Here is a 25,055-nt window from a genome sequence, read left to right on the forward strand (position 1 = left end):
TGTAACTAGATTTCACACCTATTAATACACTCGCACACACATACACACATACACATGTATTTCATATATCTAACCAAACATCGGCGAACTCAAATTTCGCCTCATTCGCACTCTGTGGAGTCGCGGTGCGCTGTTTGCAAATAAATCTTGGGTGTGTCAGTGTCACTAAACAACTGCAACAACAACTGCAAACAACTAAACAATCGCTTGCATTTGGTACAGCAACAGCATTAGCCTCCGCAACGACTCAAGCAGCCGGCTTCGCTCATTCATGGCCGTTCCCAGTGGCACCGTTCGGCGAGCGTAGATTGCTGTGTCTGTCAGTCGGTCGCTGGGGCGCTGGGTCGAGTTTGCTTTCAACTATTTTATTCCACTTCATTTGCTTACATTTATAGCTTTTGCTTAGTCATTCAGTTTTCCGCGAACTGCTAATACCTTTTGCATTTACTTTTCTTCCTTCTCTTCTCTTCTCTTTTTCTATCGCAGCAGTCGAAGCCATCAGCAGCGCTTGCAACAACTACAACAGCTGCACCAGCTACAATAGCAGCAACAACAACAGCCACACCAACGATGTCTGTGATGACGTCGTATGAGAATCTTTTGCGTCCCATCGCCTTCAAGCCAATCCCCTTCGAGCCGGACTACAGCTTACAGCACGGTCGTTATATTGCCGGCGATGTGACTGCAGCGACAACAGCAGCGGCGGCGGCGAACTCAAATGTGGCGACGGCAGTTGTGGGCGATCGTTATGGCTCTACGCCATCTCTGGCAGCGGCTCAGGGTTCGAACAGTATGCGTTTTGGCAGTAAGTAATTAATGATCGGGCAAACTATTGATTGGTGATGGGTTCGGTTCGTTAGGTGCGCTTATGTTTGCGCCTACTTCGTTGTGTTTGATTTGCAACGGCGTGTGATTGTCTATGATTGCATTTGGTTTTGTCCCAAATATTGTGGGTACAATCCCAAAGTTTTGTGTATTTATTTGACCATTTCTCGGTATGAAACAATTAGATGCTGCAGTTCATCTGTAGATTGTCCGTTGCCAGTATCATGGTAACAACTTTACTCAATTTTTTCATGCTTGCTTTGCTTCAAATACATATGTTGGTTGCAAAACCTCATCTAATTCTAATTCATACAATTTTGTCACCGTTTTCACTGATTTATAATACGGATAACTGATGTGCATGTTGAATTGCACGTTTCCCAATCATTTTTTCATGTAATCCACTCGGATAAGCATGGAATGGACTACGAAATGAGTTTATGGTGGCATTTTTCAGCCATTATCACATATCACTAGATATCCAAGTGGTTCCTTTGATCTCATTAACTTATCAGGTATTTCCGTCATTTAACGATCATCAAACATCAATCTATGGAATTTGTTGATGACCTGTAAGGAATTGAGCAATTCCCTTAAGGGGATACATGGGTTTCTTTGGATGAAAAACAATCTTTTTTCAACGATTTTTTTTCTCATATAAAATATGAAATATTTTATTTGAGTTTTCTATTGTTACAAACATACACTATTAACAAAGAAATTCTGAAATTTTCAACTCGGCCATAGCGATGCCATTTCCCCTTAAAAAAAAATATGCGACATTTTATTAATTAGTTGTAATTAAAAAATTATCCTTCGTCCAATTCTTTAAGAATTGTACCTCCAAAACTAAATTTAATGAATATGAATGAAGTATTATAGTTCTCGAGAAATCTCTCCAATCGACTTCAAAAATACAGTTTCAAAAAAACGCGTTTAAAGACGGCGCACTTAGCCTAGCTAGCCTTGAACTCCTTAACATTTTGTTAGTAATTGACTTTTATAAAAGCTTGATTTGAAAAACTATTCGACTCGAATAGGGTATATAAAGTTTTCCACGCGATCTGTGACATCTAAAAGGAAACGTCAGAAACCCTATAAAGGGTTATATATGTATGTAATTGATCTACGTGACGAGCTGAGTCGATTTAGCCTTGTTCGTATGTCTGTATATAACGAAGCGGTCTTTTAGTTTATGAGATATCCATCTGAAATCTTGCACCCGTATTTTTCTCATTAAGATGCTGCTCATTTGCCGAAACAGACGGTATGGGATCGCAATAGCATAAAGCTGCCATATGAACTGAACGATCGTAATCAAGAGTTTGTATGAAAAACTATTTCATTTAATGACCTATTTTCAAGAAATTTTGGAAAGATTTTAGATTGGATCGCTGATCAATTAAACTAGAGTTCTTGTGTGGAAAATTTCTTTGTGAAGAGTTTTCAACCTTGGGTACAATCCCCCCATAATTCCGGCCGTTTTTATGAATATGTAGATTCGCGCAAACGACGCATGACACTCAAATAGTATTCCTTATTGACAATTTTGCTGGTCGATAATCGAAGAAAACTGTCAACAAAACTTAGATTTTTGACCTGTTTTGACGTGGATTTTCGGCCACGATATTCGGCTGATTGATCGTCTGTTTCTTGGTCAGAACCATAGATCCAAGACTCATCTTCTGTAATAATACGTTTCATGATATCTTGAAAGTCGGAAAGAATTATTTCAAAGACGTCAACGAGACGCTGTTTTTCGAAAATTTAATGATTTCGGAACCAATTATGCTTTCACTTTTATTAGGCCCAAATGATCTTTTAAACTGGTTTTCACCGATCCTTCCGATATTCCAACGATGCCAAGACTGACTGTTAATCGTCGGTTTTCAAGCAGCAATACCTTTATTTAATTGACTTGTTGATCATCAGTTAATGTTGACGGCCGTGCTGAACGTGGTGCGTCGTCAAGGCGATTTAGACATTCTTTAATAAATTTCTATTAGTCAAAAACACTTGTTCGCAACAAACAATTATCACCAAATGCCTTTTCAACATGCTGGACGTTTCGACACCAGAAATTTGATTCCGCACAAAAAATTAAATGGAACTTCTTTCTTGAATAATCTCACTCTTCGTAAAAATGGCTAAATGTACTTTATGTACCTGAGAAAGCCAATCGTATACCTAACACTAATGATTATTTTGATGTGACATTTGCTATAGATATCACTGACAATCATACCTACCTAGGAAAAAAAAATTCATCGAATGGGTTTTCGAACAAATTTTATATTACAAAGTCTTACTATTTTTTGCTCACAGTATTATATCTCAATATGATTTCAAAAATATTCAAACCTATAAAATTTCGAGTTATTTACCGACGTAAATCGAATTTGTGTCTCTATTTAACTAAAATTGCTTGCGATCAGTGAAGTGAATTAAACTTCGGGTCTTCCTGAAGTCTTCCTCATATATGTATGTATATTCGGCTATCTTCGTTTATATATACAACATTGCACCTAACATATTGCTTTGGAAAATGTGCGGGGTGTATAAGGAAACATTATTAATTACTACCAGCAATGTTTCGAAACTCCATAACCGACACAAAAATTCAGCTAAAGCGCCACACATTTCGAAACAATTATTGCAATACTTTATTAATGATTACATGCCTACATGTAAACTTACAATTAAACTTAAGCTTAGACTTATAGCTTGTTATTTATGTGGCAGCGATTTTAAAAGCTTTGTCTTCTTCTTTCACTTCGCTACTTTGCAGGCACGTCTGATTTGCGGCATGGCAGCGCCGGCGGTGGCAGCGGTGCTGGTGTCGGTGCTGGCGGTGGTGTGCTCGGAGGAGGCATGGCCGTTGGCGCTTATTCAAGCAATAATTATTGCAACAGTCTCATGGCGCGCCGTCGTGGTTCCAGATCGTTGAAAATCAACGATAGCATGGAATCGATTCGGCATACACCGGATTCGGACGCGAATAGTCAAAGTAGCACAATGTAAGCCAAGGAAATTAAATTGAAATAGAAATCGCTAAAGCGCTAATAGAAACTTTTATATGCACTTAACTCATTTTAATGGCATTCACAGCAAATCGACGGGCAGCAGCGCACACAACAACGCCAGCAACAACAGCAATGGTCTGCAGCAAAACGCTATGCTCGGCGGCACAAGCAACTTCGGTTTCATTGGCGTGGGCAGCACAGCCGGCAGTGGCAGTGGCAACTCGAGTGGCAGCGCCGGCAATGGCAGTGGCAAGTATCTGCTGAGCGAACAGTGCGATATGACGCCTTCACCGTCCGACTCGGGCATATCAGACTTGGAAGCGGCGCTTAAGGATCGCGATTCGGAACTCTCCTATCTACGCCAAACAATGGAGCACAATGAGAAAGTAATATTCCGAGTACAAAAGGTTTCAATTTACACACACATATACACACACCGAATTTACAGCGCAATTGATGCTAACTAAAAGGTGTTTTTTCTTTGTATTTTTGTGTGTTTTTAGGACAAAGAGAACTTCTGGGAGCATGAGACAAAGCGTCTGAAGACGTTCTATGAGGCTCAGCAACGTGAATATTTATTGAAAATGAAGAAAATGGAGCAAATGCTGGCCATGCAACAATTCCAGTTCAAACAGCACAAGCTGCGGCATACCGACCAATCGAATAAGCTGCGGGAGCAGGTGGCCGATTTGAAGAATGAAAATGAGATTTTGAGGTGAGTAATGGGATAATTTTTATTGAAAATATGTTAGAGATGTGGAATACTTGGAAGGGTAGTAGTTAGAAGCCTGGTAGTTTGTTAAGCTATTTATAACCTGAACAAGGTATACGAGTATTAAGTTTGCCACGAAGTTAATATATACATACATATATAAAAATGATCAGCAAGATGAGCTGAGTCGATTTAGCTATGTCCGTCTATCCGTCCGTTTATCTTTACATATGTATGTGAACTAGTCCCTCAGGTTTTGAAATAACGATTTGTATGTTGCACTCGTCCTTCATTCTCACCAATAAGCTTTAAGAACCGCTGATGTCTTACAAACAGAATAATATGAATCAAGTTCTCGTTTTTGATTGACGAGATATCTTCAAGACATTTGGTGTAGTTTGTTGTTTATGGCATCGGTGCATCCTGCAAAGAAACTGTTGTGAAATTATACTGACCGATCAAAGCCAAGTTCTTTAAGGAATATTTAATAAGGGGTGATCCGTTTCGAGGTTCCCTACTTTAAAAAAAAAACATAAACTTCAAATTTAATGGGGAATGTTTATAATCATTCGAAATCACAACCTTTTTTGAAGATTAGCTCTTTCAAATGTTGGCCGTGGCTACGTCTCAGATAGTCCATCCGTTGAGTCCAATTTTCAATGACTCGAACTAGTAACTGACGCATGATACTTTGCTCGAAGGCCTGAATCGAAGCAGGGTTGTTCGCACAGACTTTAGCCTTTACATATCCGCACAGAAAAAATTCTAACGGTGTGATCACACGGTCTATGTGGCCAATAAAACGGCTCAAAACGTGAAATTATCTGCTCACCGAAGGGTTCTCTCAATAAATCATTGTCAGCTGCGCGTTGTGGGAAGTGACACCGTATTGTTGAAGCCAAATATCGAGGTTGCACAAGCTATATTTTTTGTAAGCTTTCAATTTAAGATCTCGACGTAAAATGCGCCAAGTCGTTCCGTACGTCAGTCTGAGTTGCTGCGAACGGCGCCTAATCGACTCTCCACGATCTTCGTTTACGCCCTCAGCTACAGCTACTATATTTTCTTCACTGCGTGCTGGACGTGATCTATTTGATCAAATATCATCCAATAATGATAGCTGGGTCTCAAGAAGGGTGATGGTGATGTTCGTTCCGAAAATTTCGACATCAGTTCCTAGACTAAAATAAGGCTTTTGCAAACATAAGTCATTAAAATTTATAAACGTCTCCAAACCTGTGCTTTTTTTTCTTTTTGTTTGCGAATATTGTCGTTAACGAGTTATGAGACAGATCAAAAAGCAAATTTTTTATTTTACTTAATGTTGTGAACATTCGCTTTTTCAATTTACGATTATTAGTGAGTTTTAATAAAGGCTCAAGATCTAGGACTTTCTCACGAGATATTTCCGACTCTCTTACCTTTATGTATTTGATTTCTTTATTTCGTTCTCCTATTCGGCCCATTAGTTCCACTTATTGTTTGTTGCGTCTCCAATAACGTTTTCTAAATCTCGAAAATAATTCAATCTAGAATACTGATTTTGACTTTAGGTTTTGAATAGAATCAAGATCTTGTTAGTGTTAAGTCTACGAGAGCTTAAGAATGGTGGCTTACCACTCTTGTTGTCGAGAACTCGTTGCCCATTTGAAGGTAATTTCCTAATACCTCTCTCATAAAACCCTCGTTCATATTGGCATAAACCGGGTAGTCGATTTTTACAAGCTTCTCTTAAGGCGAATTTTACATCAGCCAAATTATTTGACTTAGGCAGGAACAGGTTGCAATCACTTAATGTCAGATCAAAACTCTGAAATGCAAGAACATTCCAAACAAACTCTATATAACTCATACACTGATCGACGAACACGGCATAATATTTGTTAGAAAAGTGAAAATCATTATGTTCAGAATATTGGAGTTGGGGTAATACCGACCCGATATTATCCATTAACTATTACCATTAAGGTACCTCACATACAATCACCAATCATATGAGGTAAAGTCTGCCGGATGTTCTAAAATCCTGGTAAAAAGAGCGAGGTCAAGTTTTCGCTCAAATTTATCCATTTTCGGCACAAAGATATACTGTCATGATTTCGTTGAGACAACTCAATATTGGCTGATATATCCAGCATAAAGTCACGTGGAAGTCCGAAAATCTTTATAGTTATTAGGTATATGGGGGCTCAGGGAAGTACCATTATAAGAGAAGGACTATCACTTAATTTCAGTTATGTATACATACACACGCATTGACCGACATTTTCGATCAGAAGACAACTATAGGTAACGTGGTCTAAATATTCGGTACCAAGGGGCTTGAACAGTTTTTTATTGGATTTAAACAATTTAAAATTGTGATATATGGGAAGTAGTCGTGGTTGTTGTCCGATTTCGCCCATTTTTCTATTGTGGCATAGGAATATAAAATAATTCTACGTACCAAATTTTGTCAAAATCGTTCAGTCGGGTCCAGAGATATGGGACTTCAATAAAAAGTGGGCAGTGCCACGCCCATCGTCCAATTTTTACCTTGGCTTCTATGAAGCTTTGTCATACCATCTCGGCGGCAAATTTTTACCTTTCATTTTGTTATCGATTTATCACGATTTTAGTAGTTTTGTGTTTACCGTTATGTGGGGAGTGAGCGGGATTTTCATTCGATTTCATCCATTTTCACACTGTCGGTAGAAGTTCTTATAAGATTTATACCCAGCAAATTTGGTTGTTGTAGGTTAAGTTGTTTAGGAGATATGTACATTAAACTTATTAGAGGGCGTGGCCATGCCCACTTTTTCAAAATTTTTACACCCAGGTGGCCTTTGCTACTGCAGTCTCCTGTGCCAAATTGCAATTTTATATCCTTATTTAGTGCTTAGTTATGTCACTTGATGTGTTTTCGGATAATGGCAATTTTGCACGAACGGACGGACAGACAGACAGATTTCGGATTGCAACTTTTCTCTTCATCCTGATCATTTATATATATATATAACCGTGTATCTATCTCGTTTGGTTTATATTCTACTCTGTAGTTGAAAAGCTTTTAAGAAATCCACACTTACATACATCGGTGTACACCAATATTGTCTCTTTTTGCAGAAGCACCAATGGCAGCTTGAAGAATTCCGAGCGTAATCTCAAGGACAGCGTCGCTTATATTGAAGAGCAATTGCGAGAATCGGAGAACACCATCGCCGGCATAAAAGCGCAGTTAGAGGAGAGCGAATGGAAAGTTTGCGAACGCAATGGCGAGCTGGCGCTGCTCAAATCGCAGCTCAAGGAAGCAAATGTGAGTAGATTTTGCGCTAAAATAAGCTTTGTAAATAAAATATTTTCACTTATGATAGTTAAAGTAATAATATCCATTATTCCTTATTAAAAATTCCCACTTTTCCAACGCCCAGGTCGAAATCACGCTGAAGGAACACGCCATCGTGCATCTGCGACACGAGAACACCAACGCCGAAACGCAAATCTACGAAAGTCTGCAGGAGAACCAGAAAATGACGAAACAACAGAAGCAAGTCGAACAGCAGCAGGCGCGCACCGACAAGCAAGCCGAAAGCGAACTGAAGCAGCTGAACAAGATCATCATACTCAAGGATCAGGTGATACTGGCGCTCACCAATGAATTGGCCAAGCTGCGCAAAGAGCTCTCCGACCTGGCGATCTTCCAAGAGTACGGCGAGGAGCCCTCCGGACGCTTCATACGCCTCAAACAGCAATTGGACAACCTCACAGACATTTGCAATCGCACGCGCCGCCAAGCGCACAAGCCGGAAATCACGGCGGTCAATGGCGCCAAGGAGAAGGTCATCGACGACACTAACCTGGAGTTGATAATGAATTGCCTGAAGATCGCGCCGCCACTCGACGACACCGACGAAAGCGAAAATGAACGCGAACGTGCGCAAAGCAAGCAACGCGCCGAGAAGCGTTTGGCCAAAATGTCCGCTGACATACAGAACTTCGTCTACGGCGCACAAAACCTGCCCGACATTGCGATGAATCATCAGACGACGCATAAACCGCTCAAATACACACAGTCCAATCCGAACAAGCTTGAGGAGTCGACGCTAGACACGCTCATCGAAGAGTCAGCGAGCTACGCCGAGGAGATCGCCAAGCTGCGCAAACAGCTGGACGATGTGCGCGTCAATTTCGAGCTGGAAAAGCGCCAGTGGTGCGAGGAGCGCGAGAAGGTGCTGAACTACCAAAAACAACTGCAAGCGCACTACATCAACATGTATCAGAAGCTGCGCAGCCTGGAGGGTACCAATGAGGTTTAACCACGCCACCCAGCGCCGGGAAGGCAACAACGCTGCAGTCGCTTTTTTAGAAACACACACATTCAGTTCATTTGCTTATTTATATAGTAGAAGCCGTAGTTAATTTGTTAATTGCTCACACTGTATGCATATATAGTTTAATTATTATATTGTTATTGTAATTTTAAAAATGTCAACTAACATACCACACACATATATGTATATGTATGTATTTGAACATATTTAATGCAAAATATTTATTGAAAATGTTATATGCACTTCAAAGCAAGAAAAATAACACAACTGCGAAAAGTACTATAAAATAATAATTTATAACAGTACTCCATATTTGTGCATATATTTTAAGCGCACACATATCAAATAAACGTTAATTTTCGTAAAAAACAATTTTTTTCATTCAAAATCACCGAAATCGCACGCTGTGCACGTTTTCATATGGTTGTTGTTGTTGTTGTGGCGGTCGCATCGCGCGCAGCGCTAAAATTCCTACTGAAATTCTCCTGGTGCACCAGGCGACCATAACCGTGCAGCAGGTCGCCCTGGCAAATTGCACTTTTAACTTCCGCTCCCGCAGCGGAAGTGCATGCTTTCAGGCGTTTCGCTGGCACAGGGCGACATAACTTTTCTATGAGTTTCACTAACAGCCGCTAGAGGGCGCAACATAAACTTGCTGAAAATGTCACAGGTGTCGCTGTGCATCATTTTTTTTGGCTTCCGCGCCGCTTTTAGGCGCACTAATACTAATGCGGCACGCACGCACAGCCGGCTGCAGCCAATTTGTGGCAAATTTGTACTGAAATTTGGCTGCTGCACCAGGCGACCATAAACGTGCAGCAGGTTGCCCAGCCGAATTGCACTTTTACCTTCCGCTTCAGCAGCGGAAGTGCATGCTTTCAGGCGTTTATGTGCTACAGAGTGCCACGAAGTGCTTATTTCATAGAAATGTTGCCTTTGCATGCCGCTAATGGCAGTTTGGCAGCATTTGCATTAATTTCAACATTTTTTTGTTTTTTTTTTTTTTTGAGATTTCGAATATTTCAAACAATACATTTTTATTGCTAAATTCTAAAAGTAGGTAAATACATATGTAAATATTAATATACGTAAGCTTGCACTAATAATAGAACATAATATGTTTGTTGCAATATATAAATGACTTCAAGCGCTTTTTCATTATGTTGCTCAATATTTTGTTGTTTTTGTTGTTTTTAGTCAACGCTAACGCTCAGTCAGCAGCTGTGATGCATGAATTCACTCTGCATTGCTGTGAGTTGGTGTGGTTATACAAATTTTTTTGTTGAGTTAAACATTTCATCGCATATAAATACATACATAATAGGCAATACATAAGTAAATCAATTTAACCACTTAAAATATATAATTATATGTTAAAATTAATTTTTTTAAAACAAAAAAAAAAAATTAATCAGTGATTATGCATTTTATAAATTAATGACGAAACAGTTTCCTTAACTCGAGCGTCAGACAAATGGCTCAAATGTTATTACTCTTGTTTTTATTATTTTTGCTTTGCTCAAAAACCATTTTTCCGCGCAAACAAGGCCACTTTTTGTGTCTGCTGCTTTTCTAGAACTAATTTGAGAGTGTCAAGCTAACTTTTTATGATCATTTTTGTATAACTTGAGCGCTCTGCTTTTGAACCCCGTTTGGCAGTCGTAGGGAAGACAAGTTGCTAATGCTAAGGCGTCTAAATACGGGTGGCCATTTGTAGTAAAAACGTTTTCTTTGCCGAAACGTCTTCGTGTATTCTGCTACATATACATATATATACTCGTCTGCTTTTTAGGCTTAGAACGACGCACTTGCAAACGCACACTTTGCTTTACAATTAATAACAACGCTTAAACTACGCTCTTCAAGCGAATTCCTCCACATAGGTCGCCGGAAAGATGCCCACGTGATTGCCCAGCGCGCCCAGCCACCAGCCGTCCTCCTGCTTGGCGTGCACTTCAATGATGTCGCCCGGCGTCAGCTCCAGCTCGTCATACAATTTCGGCGTATAACTGTACAAGGCTTTGCAACGACTCAGTATAACGGGCGCGTTGCCATTTGTGTTCGCATTACCGTTCATATTGCTCTGTCCGTTATGTAGCTCTGCCGCATTTTGGTAGATTGTAGGCGTCGTCGTCGCCGCACCGTTAGACATGGCCGTGGCCGTGCCGTTCGCCAACATTGTGCTCTTCTCTATAATCGCTTTGTGTTCTTTGCGTGCCGAACTGTTTGTGGTGGTCGTCTGCTCGTCGTCTTCATCCTGTGAGCTGAATTCATCGAAATCGGAGTCCTGTTGATTCGAACCGCCATCGGCTTGACCACGATCACTATACGGATCATTGTCGATATGCGCTGGTATTGTCTTTGTCTTATCAATGCTGGCAATGCAAAGCTGTGTCTTGTTGCTGAGCGTCTCAATGTTGCTCTTGCTGCGACTGAACTTGCGCACGAGTATATCCTTGCTGAGATCGGTGCAGCTGGCGTTGGATATGTTCGATGTTTGATTGACGCATTCGTATTCGTTTTCCTGCACCGATGCGCTGTCGTCTTGACTCATGCGATCGTTGTTCTTTAGCCAGAGCGGCACTTTGAGTACGCTCTGTTGTAAGCCGGTGCGATCACGTGTAACCTGTTGGCGCGGAAATTAAATGATTATAATTAAGGTGATTTTATAGATATTAGAATGAGTAAATACCTGTATATGTTGTGCCAATGGATGTGACGATCTCGGCTTGTGATCCAACTCGAGTAGTGCTGAGTGCAATTTGAAGCGTGCACCCTCCAAATAGGTCAGCATCGATCGTATCTGTAAAGATTGCAAGAGCATTGAAGTTAAGCAATATTTTAGGCACTCTTGCGATTTCCTTTAGTTATTGGCGTATGAAATATTTTGAGATAAATGCAAAATCTTTTGTTGGAAAAAATATTACCAATGAGCGGGGCTGGATCTTAGGCAATTGAAATACTGCAGTATCTTCCAGACGGAAGTCAGAAAAGCGTATGATATAGCTAACAATGGAGGAAAAGAACATAAAGATCACAATTCCCACGACAGCCGGTTCTACGCACCAGAATTGACCCGGGTTTTATCCGGCCAAGGGCTGTTTTTGCGGCGATCTAACCCTGTCTGGTTCGGTGAGTATTAATTTAACATAAAGATCAATATAAAAGTCGATAGCCAGGCGGTAATATAGGCAATAATGACAATAATTTCACATCGCATTATATCAAAGAATATCTGCTTATAAGCAGATATGCTGTAGACGGCTGCCTGAAAGCGGCTGCATATATACTGGGTTCCAGGCCACAAAGGCGCTCCGGGGAAGGAATTAGCTGATGAGAATAACAAAAGTGTCGTCCGACTGACTACCCAGTCACTAAGAACGATATACATGAAATTTTCGGAAGAGCTGACAGACGGATCAAGATGTAAGCCTTCTGTTCACACGGTCTCGAAAGAATTGCAGAACAATTTGCTGGCGAATCAGATGGTCATAAGTAACCACGATACATGCAGAAAGTGCAGGCAAGTAAGCATGAGATAAACGCTGAAACCCCACCTCTGCTTTTGTCTGGCTTTATCTAAAACTTAACTCGCAGTTCAAGGGACTAGATGAAGTATCAAAATTAGCTTTCAAGCCATAGCTCCGCAAACGGATCCAAATTTAAATCCGCCCAAAGACTGAAAAATAGTAAACCGACTTATGAATTCCTTAATAGTTAATATTTGAGAGCGTCTAAAGTTTGCATTGCTAATTTGACTAACGAATTTGAGCCAAATTTATTGGAGCCCTCAAGGAAGGTAAGCCCTTATCAGTTCCAAGAGAAGACTTTTGAGCATTTTTGATAAAAGTAATATAAACAGAAAGCGAGCGTTAATCTATGCCAACTTACGTGATACAACTTGTCGGTGATATTTTGATTCTCTTGGTTGTTCAATGACTGGGAAAGTCCCTTTAGTCCATTACGCGAGCGACGCTCCCGCTCCAAATCCGCCTTGACCAACTGCAGCAGCTTGATAAGCGCATGCTTGCGTCGCTCCCGATTCATAGCCAATGTGGTGTGTTCACAATAGAAGTCCGGCAGCAATTGTTCGCTGGGACCCTCCGAATTACGACGTATATTCTTAACCACCTGCATATCTTTCAACACGTTGCAAGCGTCGACTTGTGGCTGCAGACGTTGCATTAAACCATCCAAAATGGGATTCATATTTGATGTGAGACGCGAATAATTCGCGATGAAGTTTTTCATGCTAACCAAACGTTGGTTTTCGATATTCTGCAGCAATGAGGAGCCGCGCAATACAGCCATCTCCCAATCGACGCGTGCGCGTTCAGCGCGTATGCAGAGCGTGTAGTATTCGACATCGGCACGCTTGACAGCCTCCTCGGCCTTCTTACGCTTGCTATCCAATTTGGCGCAATCTTTCTCAGCCGATCTGATTTCCTTTTCGGCAGCCAGTTTATTGGGACCTTGATGTAGCAGAGCGATGGATGGTGATTTCTGTATTCGTACATCGAGTAAGGCATCCTGTAGCTTCTCATTTTCGCGTGCAGCTGTGTGTGACGATTTCTTGGCTTTAGACTCGCTGACACGCCACTCGGCTAGTGTGCGTGCGGCCTTGTCCACGTTGCTCTCAACCTTTAGTTAAAAATGGGGAGAGAGGGAGGTTAGTTGGTATAATGTTGGGAAGGCAAAAAGCATTTCATTACTGTTACTCACCGACTTCCTGGTTTTGTGATGAGCATCGATTATATTCTTGAGTGGTTTGACAATTTCATCTGTGAGTGAAGCCGACAGCTGGCGATGGATGTCGCTGCGATTCTCCATTTCGGTAGCAACACCACGCCAAGCATCGGCTATGCTGCCGGGCAGTTCACGACAGGCTTTATTCAATTTGTTGGCCATTTTCGAGAGAGATTTCGAGTATAATGTCTCAGACTCAACTCTGTGAGAGCAAAGTTTGTATTATTTTTTTGTGTACGAAAATAAAATATGAGTTGTTTACCTTTCTTGTAGTATCATTACCAGCTCCTTACCGAAGTCCCCACCTTGTTTTACATAGCGTCGCAGTTCTTCGAAGCCATTTTGGCCCTGAAAATATGATGGAAGCAACAACAAATTTAAATATATGCAAATATTGTGAATGAAAAAAAAGTGTATTCAAAAATTCTCTTGGAAACCACAATTCAAAACCTGTGGAATGAGATTTAGGTCGTAAGCGCTATAAGTCCTTAATAAAAATCCACAAAACCACACAAATATTTACTGTCAGTTTCGGTAAATCAAGCCTTTGAGTCTTACTAAAAGGTTTTCCCGTTTGAAAACCGTCTTCAACCTAGACTTCAGCACTCTACTTACCTCCAACAATTTCGCGACCGCTGGTGTCTCATCAGCTGGTCGTTGCGTAAACGATGATTCTAAGTCCTCCTCATTTTCCGCATTACCACCGCCGCTTACATCTCCAGCCCCACTACCATCCACCAAATCATCAGTACTCACGCCGAAAGCGGACGTTGGACTGGTCACTGTGCTTGCCGTGGCGCCTTGTGACTGCTGCAGATTGATACTAACAACGCTGGTGTCGCTGTCGCGCAGCACCGGCATGCCCACCCGACTATCACCACCACGCAGCAGCACACTACCATGCACAGAGGGCGATTGACGACACTCGGAGTTGTTGAGACTGAGCTTAGAGGTGGCGACGCGTTGCAAATTCGCCTGCTTCTGCACCACTTCCTTCAGTTTGGTGCTCTCCTCACCAATCCAGTGCTTAACGCCATGCCAACCCTTCTTAAGCTTCTCTTTATTATTATTGAAACTGATAAGACGCGAGTTTTTATTCTTCAAAAGCGTAATGCGACGTTCGCTGGGCTTTAGGTTGTCACGGTGTAGACAATATTCCAAATCGATATCATCATTGAACTCCTCGGATTCGTTAATTTGGCGCGTGATCTCGTTAAGTTCGTCGATGGAGACAAACAGATTTTGCGCATTCAAACTTTGACAACTCACCGACTTCAAATCGAACTCTTCAATGGTGCTGGCGTGACTCGTCAGGCTGTTCTTCGAGCCATGCTGATTGATCGAAGCGTTGCTGGAGAAGACAACGCTGCGACGCTTGCCATTCGTGTGGCGCATGTCCAAGGAATCGACGCTTTTGAAGTGCAGCTGTTGCGAGAGATAGCCACAAACCTTTTGCTCCGCGCACATTGGTGTATTCGGATCACTTTTGCATTGTGGCGGTGACAATTCCACCGACGGCGATGAGTTTTCCTTATCGGCGTCATTGCCCTCATAATCGCTGGGCGCCAGGCTACACTTGCTGACACCGAAGAGCTCCGGTAAACGCGGTAAGTCACGACAGTTTTCGAGATCTGCTGTAGTCAAGCTCATATCCAAGGTCATGGATGGCGTCTTTTCGAGAAAGATCTTCATCTCCGCACGGTGTAGATTCTGCGCCGATTTCGAGTGTTGACGGCGACGCAGCTTGGGTGGTGGCGTCGGTATGCGCGGTTTAGGTGGCGATAACACCTTTTCGACGGCAGATGCAGCCAGAGTGCGCTGTTCCACACTACTGGCAGGCGATTCGACCGATGTGGATGACACGTTTTGTGTGTTCATCTCTGGCACAGGAAATATAGGTAATTTCAATAGCAGACGCGCATTGAGATCAGCAAGTGGATCAGCAGGCACGGTTGTGTGCTTTGGTGTGCCAGCCGATGCCAGTTCGTAGCGCTCCTCCTCCTCAACTCCAGCCGGTTCAGCTGGCTCATCCACGACTGGCGGCGTGCTCAAAGCATCAGCATACACCTCCGTCTCACTGCCGGACGATGGCATTTGCGGCGACGAATGTATGTTGATCGTACGCACCATGGTGCTGGTCGCCGCTATGCCACCACCAATCTGCCGCAAACGCTCCTCACTTACATCAAAGCGATCCGCATCCAGTGTCGTTGTCGATATCAGCACTGGTGCACCGATTTCCAGGCGATGATCATCCGAATGCGCACCGGTCATATCGTAACTGCCTGAGGCGACTTTCTGTGGCGAACTGCCTTTGCGGCCCGCATGATGTCGCCGTGTAATGCGATGGCTGAGCGTCGAGTAACGCTTCGTTAGTTTGTTGAGCAGACTGCTCGTTGGTAGTAAGCCGCTCACATTGTTGTTACTGCCGCCATTGTTATTCTCATTGTTGATGTTGTTGTTGTTATTGCTATTTTCCGCATTTACTTTGAATTTTTGCGTGCGTAAACGATTCATTTTGCTCAACTCTTAACTAAGTACGCTGCTGCTGCTGCTGCTCCTAATACACATTAATACCCGTGCGCGGATTAAAATGTCCACTTTGGCCGTGTTGTTGTCGCCGGGAGGGGTGCGCTCATTAACCTTAGGAATTGACGTTTGTTATAAAAAATTGTTTTCATTTTTCAAAATTTGTTTTTGTTATTTTTAGTGTGAACAATGTGCAGAAAGTTTGGAGCGGAAGTGGGCAAAGTACTATTTGTAGACTGTGCTGCCGTTGAAACTCTGATTTTGGTGTTTACGAAAGTACTTAGTCAAAATTAATTACTTAAGTCAGTTAAATAAAAAATGTAAGTTAGTAATTGATAACAACAAAATGCTGATAACTCAAATATCAACTTTTAAGTCATGCCGTTATTGATGTAACTAAAGAAATCCCAGCAATTAATTCTTGATTTTTAAGATATGAGATATTATATTTTCGTTACGTTTGAGAAAATAACTTTTGTTAAATATTTCCTTAAACTTTTTGTTCTGGGTACTCGAAAGGTAAAGCCATAAATACATGTACTACTGGGTATAATCACTGTCCATAACCTAGAAACATAAGCCAAATGTATTGCAGATCTTTGTTTTATTCAATATTATTCACGCCTATAACCTCCGCTAGATGGTACTATGCCTTGATAAGACACTTTTTATACTATGAACAGGGTATATTAAGGGTATATGAAGTTTGTAACATCCAGAAATAAACGTTGGAGACCTTATAAAGTATATATGGTATGTATATAACAGTTCAGCGTGTTGAGCTGAGCCGATGTAACCCTGTTCGTCTGTTTCTACGTCTGTCTGTCCATCATATATCTTGATTGAGAACCAGATCTGAAATTTTGCACGCGTCCTTTTCTCTCCAGAAGCTGCTCATTTGTCGGAACCACCGACAGAAGATCACAACCAAGCTCTTGTAAGGTAATTTTGTGTATTTGTGAAGAATATCACAGTTTCGAACGGAAGTCAACTTTTTCTTTTTTTTTACAAATACTGACTCAATAGTTTAGAAGTCATTTTTTGATATCAACACCATCGTTTTTGTCTAAAAAATAATATTTCATCAACACACGAAACTTTGTTTCACCCAAATATTCAAAAAATTAAAATTTCCGTCATCTACAGTATAATATAATATATAATATATATAATATATATCACGAACCAATTTGCTATACAAAATTGCTTATAGCTTTCCAAAAGCTGCTTATATACCCAACGGTACTTCAATGCTACAAACAACACGTAAAACCGATAATGACTTTTATAACAGCGTCACAATTTCCTATAATTTCTAAAAATTGTATGATGATATAAAATGGAAAATGTCTGCTTATTCCTGTAAACATTCCGGTAATAATGTTTTTATTAGTGCGAGACACTTCTGTAGCTAATGAAAGCGCACTCTCACGAATACAAATCGCCGATATCTAAGTGAATATTTACGTACTATTGTGAAAAATTTAGCGCAGTGTGTCCAGTTGGATGCAGTTTAAAAGATAGGATAGTCTTTTTGTGTTTCGGACGTAGGAAGGTAAGTTTAAAACAAATTTAGTGAAAGGAAAAATTGCGTACCAATTAAAAATAAAAATACGTTTTGATATTTTCATTTTTGAGATTATGTCTAAAAAGTGTTTGATACAAAAATTATATAACTTTTCATTATCTACAACTTTGTGTCGCTTTCGTTTACATTGTGTTTCAGCCTACTATACATATATTACTTTCACTTTTTACAATTTTCCAATACCTTTGGACAAGTCTAGTAATCTCTTGAAGTCTTATACCACCAATCATGTTTTCGCTGACAAGAATCTTAATAACAAAGTTATTCAAATCTACGATATCGTTTTGGATAACCACAAAATGAGTAATGAAAAGGTAACATATTGAACATATTTAAGGATTTAGAATTAAGATGTTCGAAAGCTCTGTACGAAGCGAATACCGCTAACAATCAAGAGTTTTATCGAATATTAAACCGAGTTTTATTACCAAAATGTATTTTTCTTTAACATGCAACAAAATATTGAGCGCAATAATAATCAAACTATACAATTCTTTAAGAACAGCAATCATATCAGCATTAGTGTAAATGGAAACTTCAAAAAATCTGCATGCTTATTAGAACCAACAGCCATGCAACATGCAATCTTTGGATTTTTTTTATTTTCAGCAAAGACATACCTCGAATTCTTCGTTGGAGCCCACAAATGCTAACGCTTTTCACTTTGAGCGAAAAGAAATTCTTAGCATTTCGCGCTTCAAAAAACCAAGCCGAATTCACTTTGTTGGAAACCTTATCGGAAATATGCAAATAATTCCAATTCTTTCACCTTCCCTTCAACTGCCGTGACACACTTCTGTAGCACATACGAAAATGTTTGTGTATGTGTGTGTGTCACATGCACAATGGTGACTGCTCTCAATCACCTTCGACCCAGCGCATTCCTCAGTCAACACCCAACTGACCGCCGCTGCCGTTGCCCCCAAACACTTGCTGGGCAAATCGCTCTAAAAACTTTAACTAAAATCGTTTATGTTGTTGTTGCAGCTGCTGTTGTTGTTTGTAGCTTGTGCAGGTGATTGAAGAAGAACAGACAACAGGTGAATACTTCAATTGTCAACAAGAAGCCAACTGTCAGCAGTGAGAAATTCAAATTTGTTGCATTGTTGTTGATGTTGTTGTGATTCTTGCTGTTGTAGCGTTTGCACCGTTTTGGTGGCACTTCAACCTTTTCTGTTGACTGCGGTAATGCATTAGGTCAGTTCTTTGTGGACACAGCGAACATGACAACAACAACGAACAGCTTGTTTTTGTTTTTTAATCTTTTTATGTTTATGTTTTCTATTTTATTTGCTTTATTTAAGGCCACTTGCTTTGTCCAAAGATACCGTTATATATAGTATGCAGTAAGTCTACTTCAGTGGTTGCTATTGGTCAACACTTTTTATTGCCTGCTTTTTCTATTAGTTTTGCGGTCAAATAAAAAAAAAACAACGAAAACGATTTTTTATTGTTTTTTTTTTGTCTTCTTATACCCTGTACAGGGTATATTAAGTTTGCGACGAAGTTTGTAACATTTAGAAGAGAACCGGGGAACCTATAAAATATATCTAAAAATGCTCAGCGTGACGAGCTGAGTTGATTTCGCAATTTCTGCCCGTCTATCTTGTCCCTAAGTTTTGGAGAAACTCTCAGAATCGTTCTCTTATCTCCTGAGAACTTTATGCCACACGCACTTTTCTACTAAAGAAGCTGCTCATTTGTTGGAACCGCCGATATCGAACCACTATAACATATAGCTGCCATACAAACTGACCCATTAAAATCAAGTCCTCGTATGGAAAAGTATTTCATTTAACGAGATATCTTCACGACATACTAGGGCATATAATTTCTTCCAAGGCAACGCTATAATCTCCGAAAAAATTGTTCCGATTGGACCACTATAAGATATAGCTGCCATACAAAGTGATCGATCAAAATCAAGTTCTTGTACTGGAGTTAACGTTTTTTCTTGTGTTTTTTCTATTATTTTTATTTTTGCTTTGCATTATAGTAATGACATTTGTCCATCAACAAGTTGTAGGTATAGGCGCTGAAATGTCAAGAGGCGCAGAATACAGGTATGTAGCCAGTTGCTTGGTTGATTGAAGATTCGTCGTTTTATTGCTTTTGTTTTGTTTTGTGGTTTATTTAATTTTTGTTTTTGTGCCGTTTTCTGCACCATTTGCTTACCGGTATTTAACCTGGAAAATTTTCACCCTTTTTCAACCATTTTCACTCACTGGTTGGTCTAGGCTTAAGTTGCTTGGAAAAAAGCGGTTAGGGCTCGACCATAAGTATACACGTTTGTGTGTGTATATGTGCGTGTACATAAATCTTCTTTCACTTTATTGCCATCAGCACAAGGTAACGCACCCATTGGTCAGGCTTATCTGGTGCATTTAAGTGACATACACTAAATCACTACCATTAATCCATTAATTTAATTTGTGGAAACCTTATAAATTGATTTTACAAATAAATGTGTGTGTGCATGTTAACCTATTGGATACTCAATGAAGCATTTCAAATCGTGAAAACAATTAGATTAGTTCTTAATTTATAAAAAAAAGAATGGTTTTCAACAGTTTTTAAAGTCAATTAAAGGTCGGTTGATTTGGTCGGGTTAATGGTTCTAAAGCTCATTTAATGTGTTTAAGAAATAAGAAAGGTGCTGAGAATGACAGTTTAAAGAAATATTAAAGAAGTTATTGAAGTCTGAAGCTAGACCAAAGAGCTGTCCACCATACTTGCACCATTTACTTCTGACAATAAAAGAAAAATAATTATTTGATCTAATTGAACTGATCTATCTCTCGAGCAATCTAACCAAACGTTTACAGGATTGTTCAAAAAAGAAAAGGTATAAGCAATTTTCGTAGTAGATTGTTGGTTGTGATAGCAATTGTCAACAAAATGTCACAAGAAAACTTAAAGTAATAATGGAAGAAATTTTATGTGAAAGAATATAATCGATTTTTTAAGACGAGAAATATTTCTCAAAGGATTTTGTGGAATGCTGCGGTATATGTACATATATCTGTCTATAAGTCCGACATAAATAAGGAATCATTCCGGTTATCTAAACTCGAAAATCATGGAAACGGTATAGAATTGCAGAAAATAGAATTAATTTATCTGAGAGTTCATGCCTTGCATTAACCATTTTATCCGACTTCATTTCAAAATTAGTTTCATCCGAAAACGACTTCAATAAAAAGGATTTTAAAGTAAACGATTAATCTACTTTAACAGCGTCATCTTTGTTGATATTATTTAAAACAAAGTTTAACAAATACAAATTTAATTAATTCTCTAGCTAAATTAAAGCCACTTTCATGATCTTTGCTTTAACCGACTATACATAAAGACAAATAAACAACTTTAAGCACCCAAAATGATATTATTATATATACAGAATTATTTTAAAATCCAGAACAAAAAAAAACAAAACTATATAAGAGATAACAAAAAACATTTCTATTTTATGCACCCTCTCTGAGTCAAGCATAAATATATTAAAGTGCTTCAACGCTTCGACTTGTCCTCGTTGTCCTCTAACTACATAAGAACATACAATCAGTGCAACACACTGATAACACACTAACCCCATAATTTCACTTTTTCCAATCAATGAAATTGCATCTCGACCATGGAGCCATTTAATGGTGCTGTTTTTATAGCAACTTATGACAATACCCTGTAGGAAATAAAGTGTTTTTAATAGGACTCTACAAAAGTAGGCCGCTCTTTTGACATTTCTCTTCAGTAAGGCTTTTTATTTCATCATGGTAAGATACTCGATCCAACAACGAGTCGAAATTATTAAAATTTACTACTGAAATTCGGAGTCAGTGGCCTCAACTTTAAGAGCTACTTCAGCCAAAAACATATTACATATATTTTTTAGTTTCCTAACAACATAATTTTCAAACAAAACACTTTTTGTTAATATAAAATTTTTTTTTATGAATTTAATTTGGAATTCTAAACTAATATTCTAGCTGTGAATATCTTAAAGAACCTGTTGAATTTCAAAAAATATATAGATATAAAGTAATAAATACAGTTGAACTTCCATAACTCGAACATGTATTATTTAAAGTTCTCCACAACTCGAACTCTTAAATTGGCAATAGAAGTAAAATTTTATACAAATTTGCTTCCTCAACTCGAAGTCTCTCTCACTCGAACTTTTTTTTGGATTATGGTGATTCGAGTTAGAGAAGTTCAACTGTATAATTAAGAATATTCTCCGAAATCTTTAACTTGATTCGACAGATAGTTTGGGTTATATGAGCGTAAACAGATCCAAAACTCATAAAAGCCTTTTTCTTGTAGGGCTGTTTTCAGTGTTGTTGAGGAAAATTTCTCCAAAACGACTGATCAACTTGAACGAAAAAACTACCTTTTTAGATATATTTGTCAGATAATTATCAAACTGACGTTGATTAATAACAAACGCTTCGTCAGGATCGGGAAGAACCTCTCCAATACCAAACAAGGTTTCAGACAAGGCGACTCCGTATTGTGCGTGGAGAAGTAAAGTCCTCTCTCGATGAACAAGGACCAAACTCTATAAGTCACTCAATATTCCCGTCCTGCTATATGGTACAGAGGCATGGACGTTGACAACATCTGATGAGTCGGTGTTACGAGTTTTTGAGAGAAAGGTTCTGCAGAAGATTTATAGTATTTTGCGCATTGGCCACAGCAAATATCGAATTCGATGGAATGATGAACTGTACGACATATTCGACGACATTGACATAGTTCAGCGAATTAAAAGAAGCGGCTACGCTGGCTAGGTCATGTTGTCCGAATGAATGAAATCACTCCAGCTCTAAAAGTATTCGACGCAGTACCCGCCAGGGGAAGCAGAGGAAGAGCAAGACTTCCACTCGTTTGAAAAGAACAGGTAAAGAAGGAACCTGGCTTCGCTTGGAATCTTCAGTTGGCGCCAAACAGCGCAAAGGAAGAACGACTGGAGCGCGGCTATAAACGAGCAAGCGCATCCACTATGGTTGTAAAATTAAAATCATTATGATTGAATTTTCAAAAATTTCTATACGGAAAGATTTCAGTTCATCTTACGAGCCAAATTTTCCCTACAGGACATGCAGCTACCAAATATGCCTATCCACAATTGTATGTGCAGCTAACACATGCACTATCGGCATAATAAGCGCTGGTATTGTGGCAAATAAACCTAAATTATGTTGTGCATATTTTTAGTAGCAAATAAAATAAAAGCTATGAAATGCCAAAGCGACCAGCAGAGCATCCGATCAAAATGAAGCAATCGCAATGAAATTACCCGCCGGCGACCAAGCAAACTACGTAAGTTAAGTACTTAACTGCTAAACTATACTAAAGAGGACAAAAGTTCAAGCATAGAGCAGAAATGCAATCGAAGGCCGATCGAACGGCAATTACTAAGAGATGCACACATACATACATACAAATATACATGCATACATATGTATAAAACTATAGAAATATGATAAAGTGGCAGAATCTTTTATTCAAGCATATATTTTAATGATTTTTCGAGCGAAGGATACGGCAGAAGCGCCAAATATGTATAAATATTCAAACACAATTACATTTAATAGTATAATATACATATAAACACACATAAATACATATTTTTAGTTGTCTTTGCCGCACAAGCGATGCATCGAGGACTTCAGGGCGGCTTAATCGTAGAATATGCAACATCTGCAGACACTTGAAAGTTGCAAGCCTTCAAGTGATGGCAAACACATATTTATGCACACACATATATATGTACATACAAACACATCGACATACTTCCTCAATTCAAGATAAACTTGTGATAACGTCGCAAAATTATGGCTATGCGTTGCAATAAAATTAACCATTTCTCGCAAGAAAAAAGCAAACGCAAAATAATTGTATACATTGCAGACAAAAGCAACTCCCACTTCAATTACCAGCAAGTACACTTGCACTTGTGCAACAATGTTGCCAGGTTGCTAGGCTGCAAGGCTGCAGTGTTGCTGTGGTGCGAGTTGTGCGGCGTGTTTGCATGCTAATTGCATACTTCATGGCGGTTGTCCTTTGTGCGCTATATAATCAACAACAACAACAACCGGCTGTAGAATGGGTGTAAAGGCAATTGGACACACAAGTGGACAGCTAACATCAAGTTAGACTACACTAGGAGCTGCATGAGCAAGAAGCAAAAGGAGAAAACCTAAAGTAAAGAAACTCAACATTTAATTATGCGAGTATAACAGAACGACGGCAGGCACAGAAGCATTAAGGTGAGTATTTTTTTGGAAATGAAAATGAAGTGTTAGGCGGCATCAGCACCTGTTAAGGTGTTAGGTGGGTTTCAGAAGTATAAAAAAAGGTAATTTACGATTTTTTTTAATATAAACCATCAAATATTTAAAAATATAATATTGCATATTAAAGGCACATATTTGAACAACGTATCCTGAAATTTTGATATAAAAATGTTGAAAACTCAGATGTTGAGACCTCATCTCAATGGGTGTCCCACAAAAAAAGTTAATGTTATTTTAAAGATGTGTACACAATTCGAACTAAATCGGTCGATAACTTTTTGAGAAATCGTGCCCACCGACTTTAAAAATGGAGTTTTGACAAAAACGCATTTAAAAATGGCGCACTTTGCCTAGATAGCCTCGAGCGCACAAGTTCTCAAGGCCGTAACTGCGAAGCTATTACTCGGATCAACTTGAAAATTTAGGACAATATTTTAAAGGTGTTGTAGAATTTATTAAGACAAAAACAAAAATCTATTTTTTTTATTTCAAACCTAACCCCTTAATGCTAAGACGTCAAATTTCTTTTTCGTTGAAAAGAAGTTGGTTAAAAATGTCACACCCTAATATAAATATTCACATATGTTTGAACAACTATGTGGCAATCTTATGCGCTTCATAAGCTAGCTATTGAAATGGAGCTGATGTGTGGAAAAGCGTTCTTAAGAAGTCAAGTGGCTTATGTTGTAAGATACCAAGAGGTTAGATGGCTGAGTTTGCTGCGCTAAGGACACGCATACGTTAGGCAATAGGTGCGCCACCGAGGGGGTGCCGCAAAGGATGAATAGGCAAAAAATGGAGCAGTGTGAATGTGGATTAATGAGAATTCTTGAACTTTGAATAAAGAATGCAACGTCGGAGTTATTATTTAGAAGGTGCTAAGGCGACTAAGATTGGAGAAGATATTAAGAGATAAAAAATAATTGAAAGCATGGTTGTTTATATTATGTTACAGTGTTCTGGCGCATGGAGTTCACGATCGAATTGAAAAAATGATGTTGTCGTACTCTTGAAGGATAAGGA

At 39.4% G+C, this 25,055-nt stretch overlaps 2 protein-coding genes across 6 annotated transcripts in view; one reads left to right on the top strand and one right to left on the bottom strand.

Annotated features, from left to right (window-relative positions):
- Window positions 1-9,062, top strand: part of LOC120775723 (myb-like protein P) — a 175,373-nt gene extending 166,311 nt beyond the window's left edge. For 2 of the 4 annotated variants that reach the window (XM_040106036.1, XM_040106037.1), the window contains 6 exons: window positions 487-805; window positions 3,614-3,842; window positions 3,934-4,255; window positions 4,352-4,563; window positions 7,666-7,855; window positions 7,971-9,062. In XM_040106036.1, coding sequence (XP_039961970.1) covers window positions 487-805; window positions 3,614-3,842; window positions 3,934-4,255; window positions 4,352-4,563; window positions 7,666-7,855; window positions 7,971-8,855 — 2,157 coding nt within the window. In that variant the 3' untranslated portion in view covers window positions 8,856-9,062. The remainder of the gene's footprint in view (window positions 1-486; window positions 806-3,613; window positions 3,843-3,933; window positions 4,256-4,351; window positions 4,564-7,665; window positions 7,856-7,970) is intronic. The other 2 variants (XM_040106039.1, XM_040106038.1) reach the window with 2 other exon arrangements.
- An 826-nt stretch (window positions 9,063-9,888) lies between these two features.
- LOC120773963 (SH3 and F-BAR domain-containing protein DDB_G0274695-like) overlaps window positions 9,889-25,055 on the bottom strand; it is a 165,217-nt gene continuing 150,050 nt past the window's right edge. Inside the window, exons 2-7 of one of the 2 annotated variants that reach the window (XM_040103198.1) lie at window positions 14,232-16,259; window positions 13,879-13,964; window positions 13,593-13,818; window positions 12,762-13,511; window positions 11,563-11,673; window positions 9,889-11,496 (exon numbers count right to left, since the gene is read on the bottom strand). In XM_040103198.1, the coding sequence (XP_039959132.1) occupies window positions 10,732-11,496; window positions 11,563-11,673; window positions 12,762-13,511; window positions 13,593-13,818; window positions 13,879-13,964; window positions 14,232-16,133 (3,840 nt within the window). In that variant the 5' untranslated portion in view covers window positions 16,134-16,259 and the 3' untranslated portion in view covers window positions 9,889-10,731. The remainder of the gene's footprint in view (window positions 11,497-11,562; window positions 11,674-12,761; window positions 13,512-13,592; window positions 13,819-13,878; window positions 13,965-14,231; window positions 16,260-25,055) is intronic. The other variant, XM_040103199.1, reaches the window with a different exon arrangement.

This window comes from Bactrocera tryoni, chromosome 4, assembly GCF_016617805.1.
Source record: "Bactrocera tryoni isolate S06 chromosome 4, CSIRO_BtryS06_freeze2, whole genome shotgun sequence".
NCBI lineage: Eukaryota > Metazoa > Arthropoda > Insecta > Diptera > Tephritidae > Bactrocera > Bactrocera tryoni.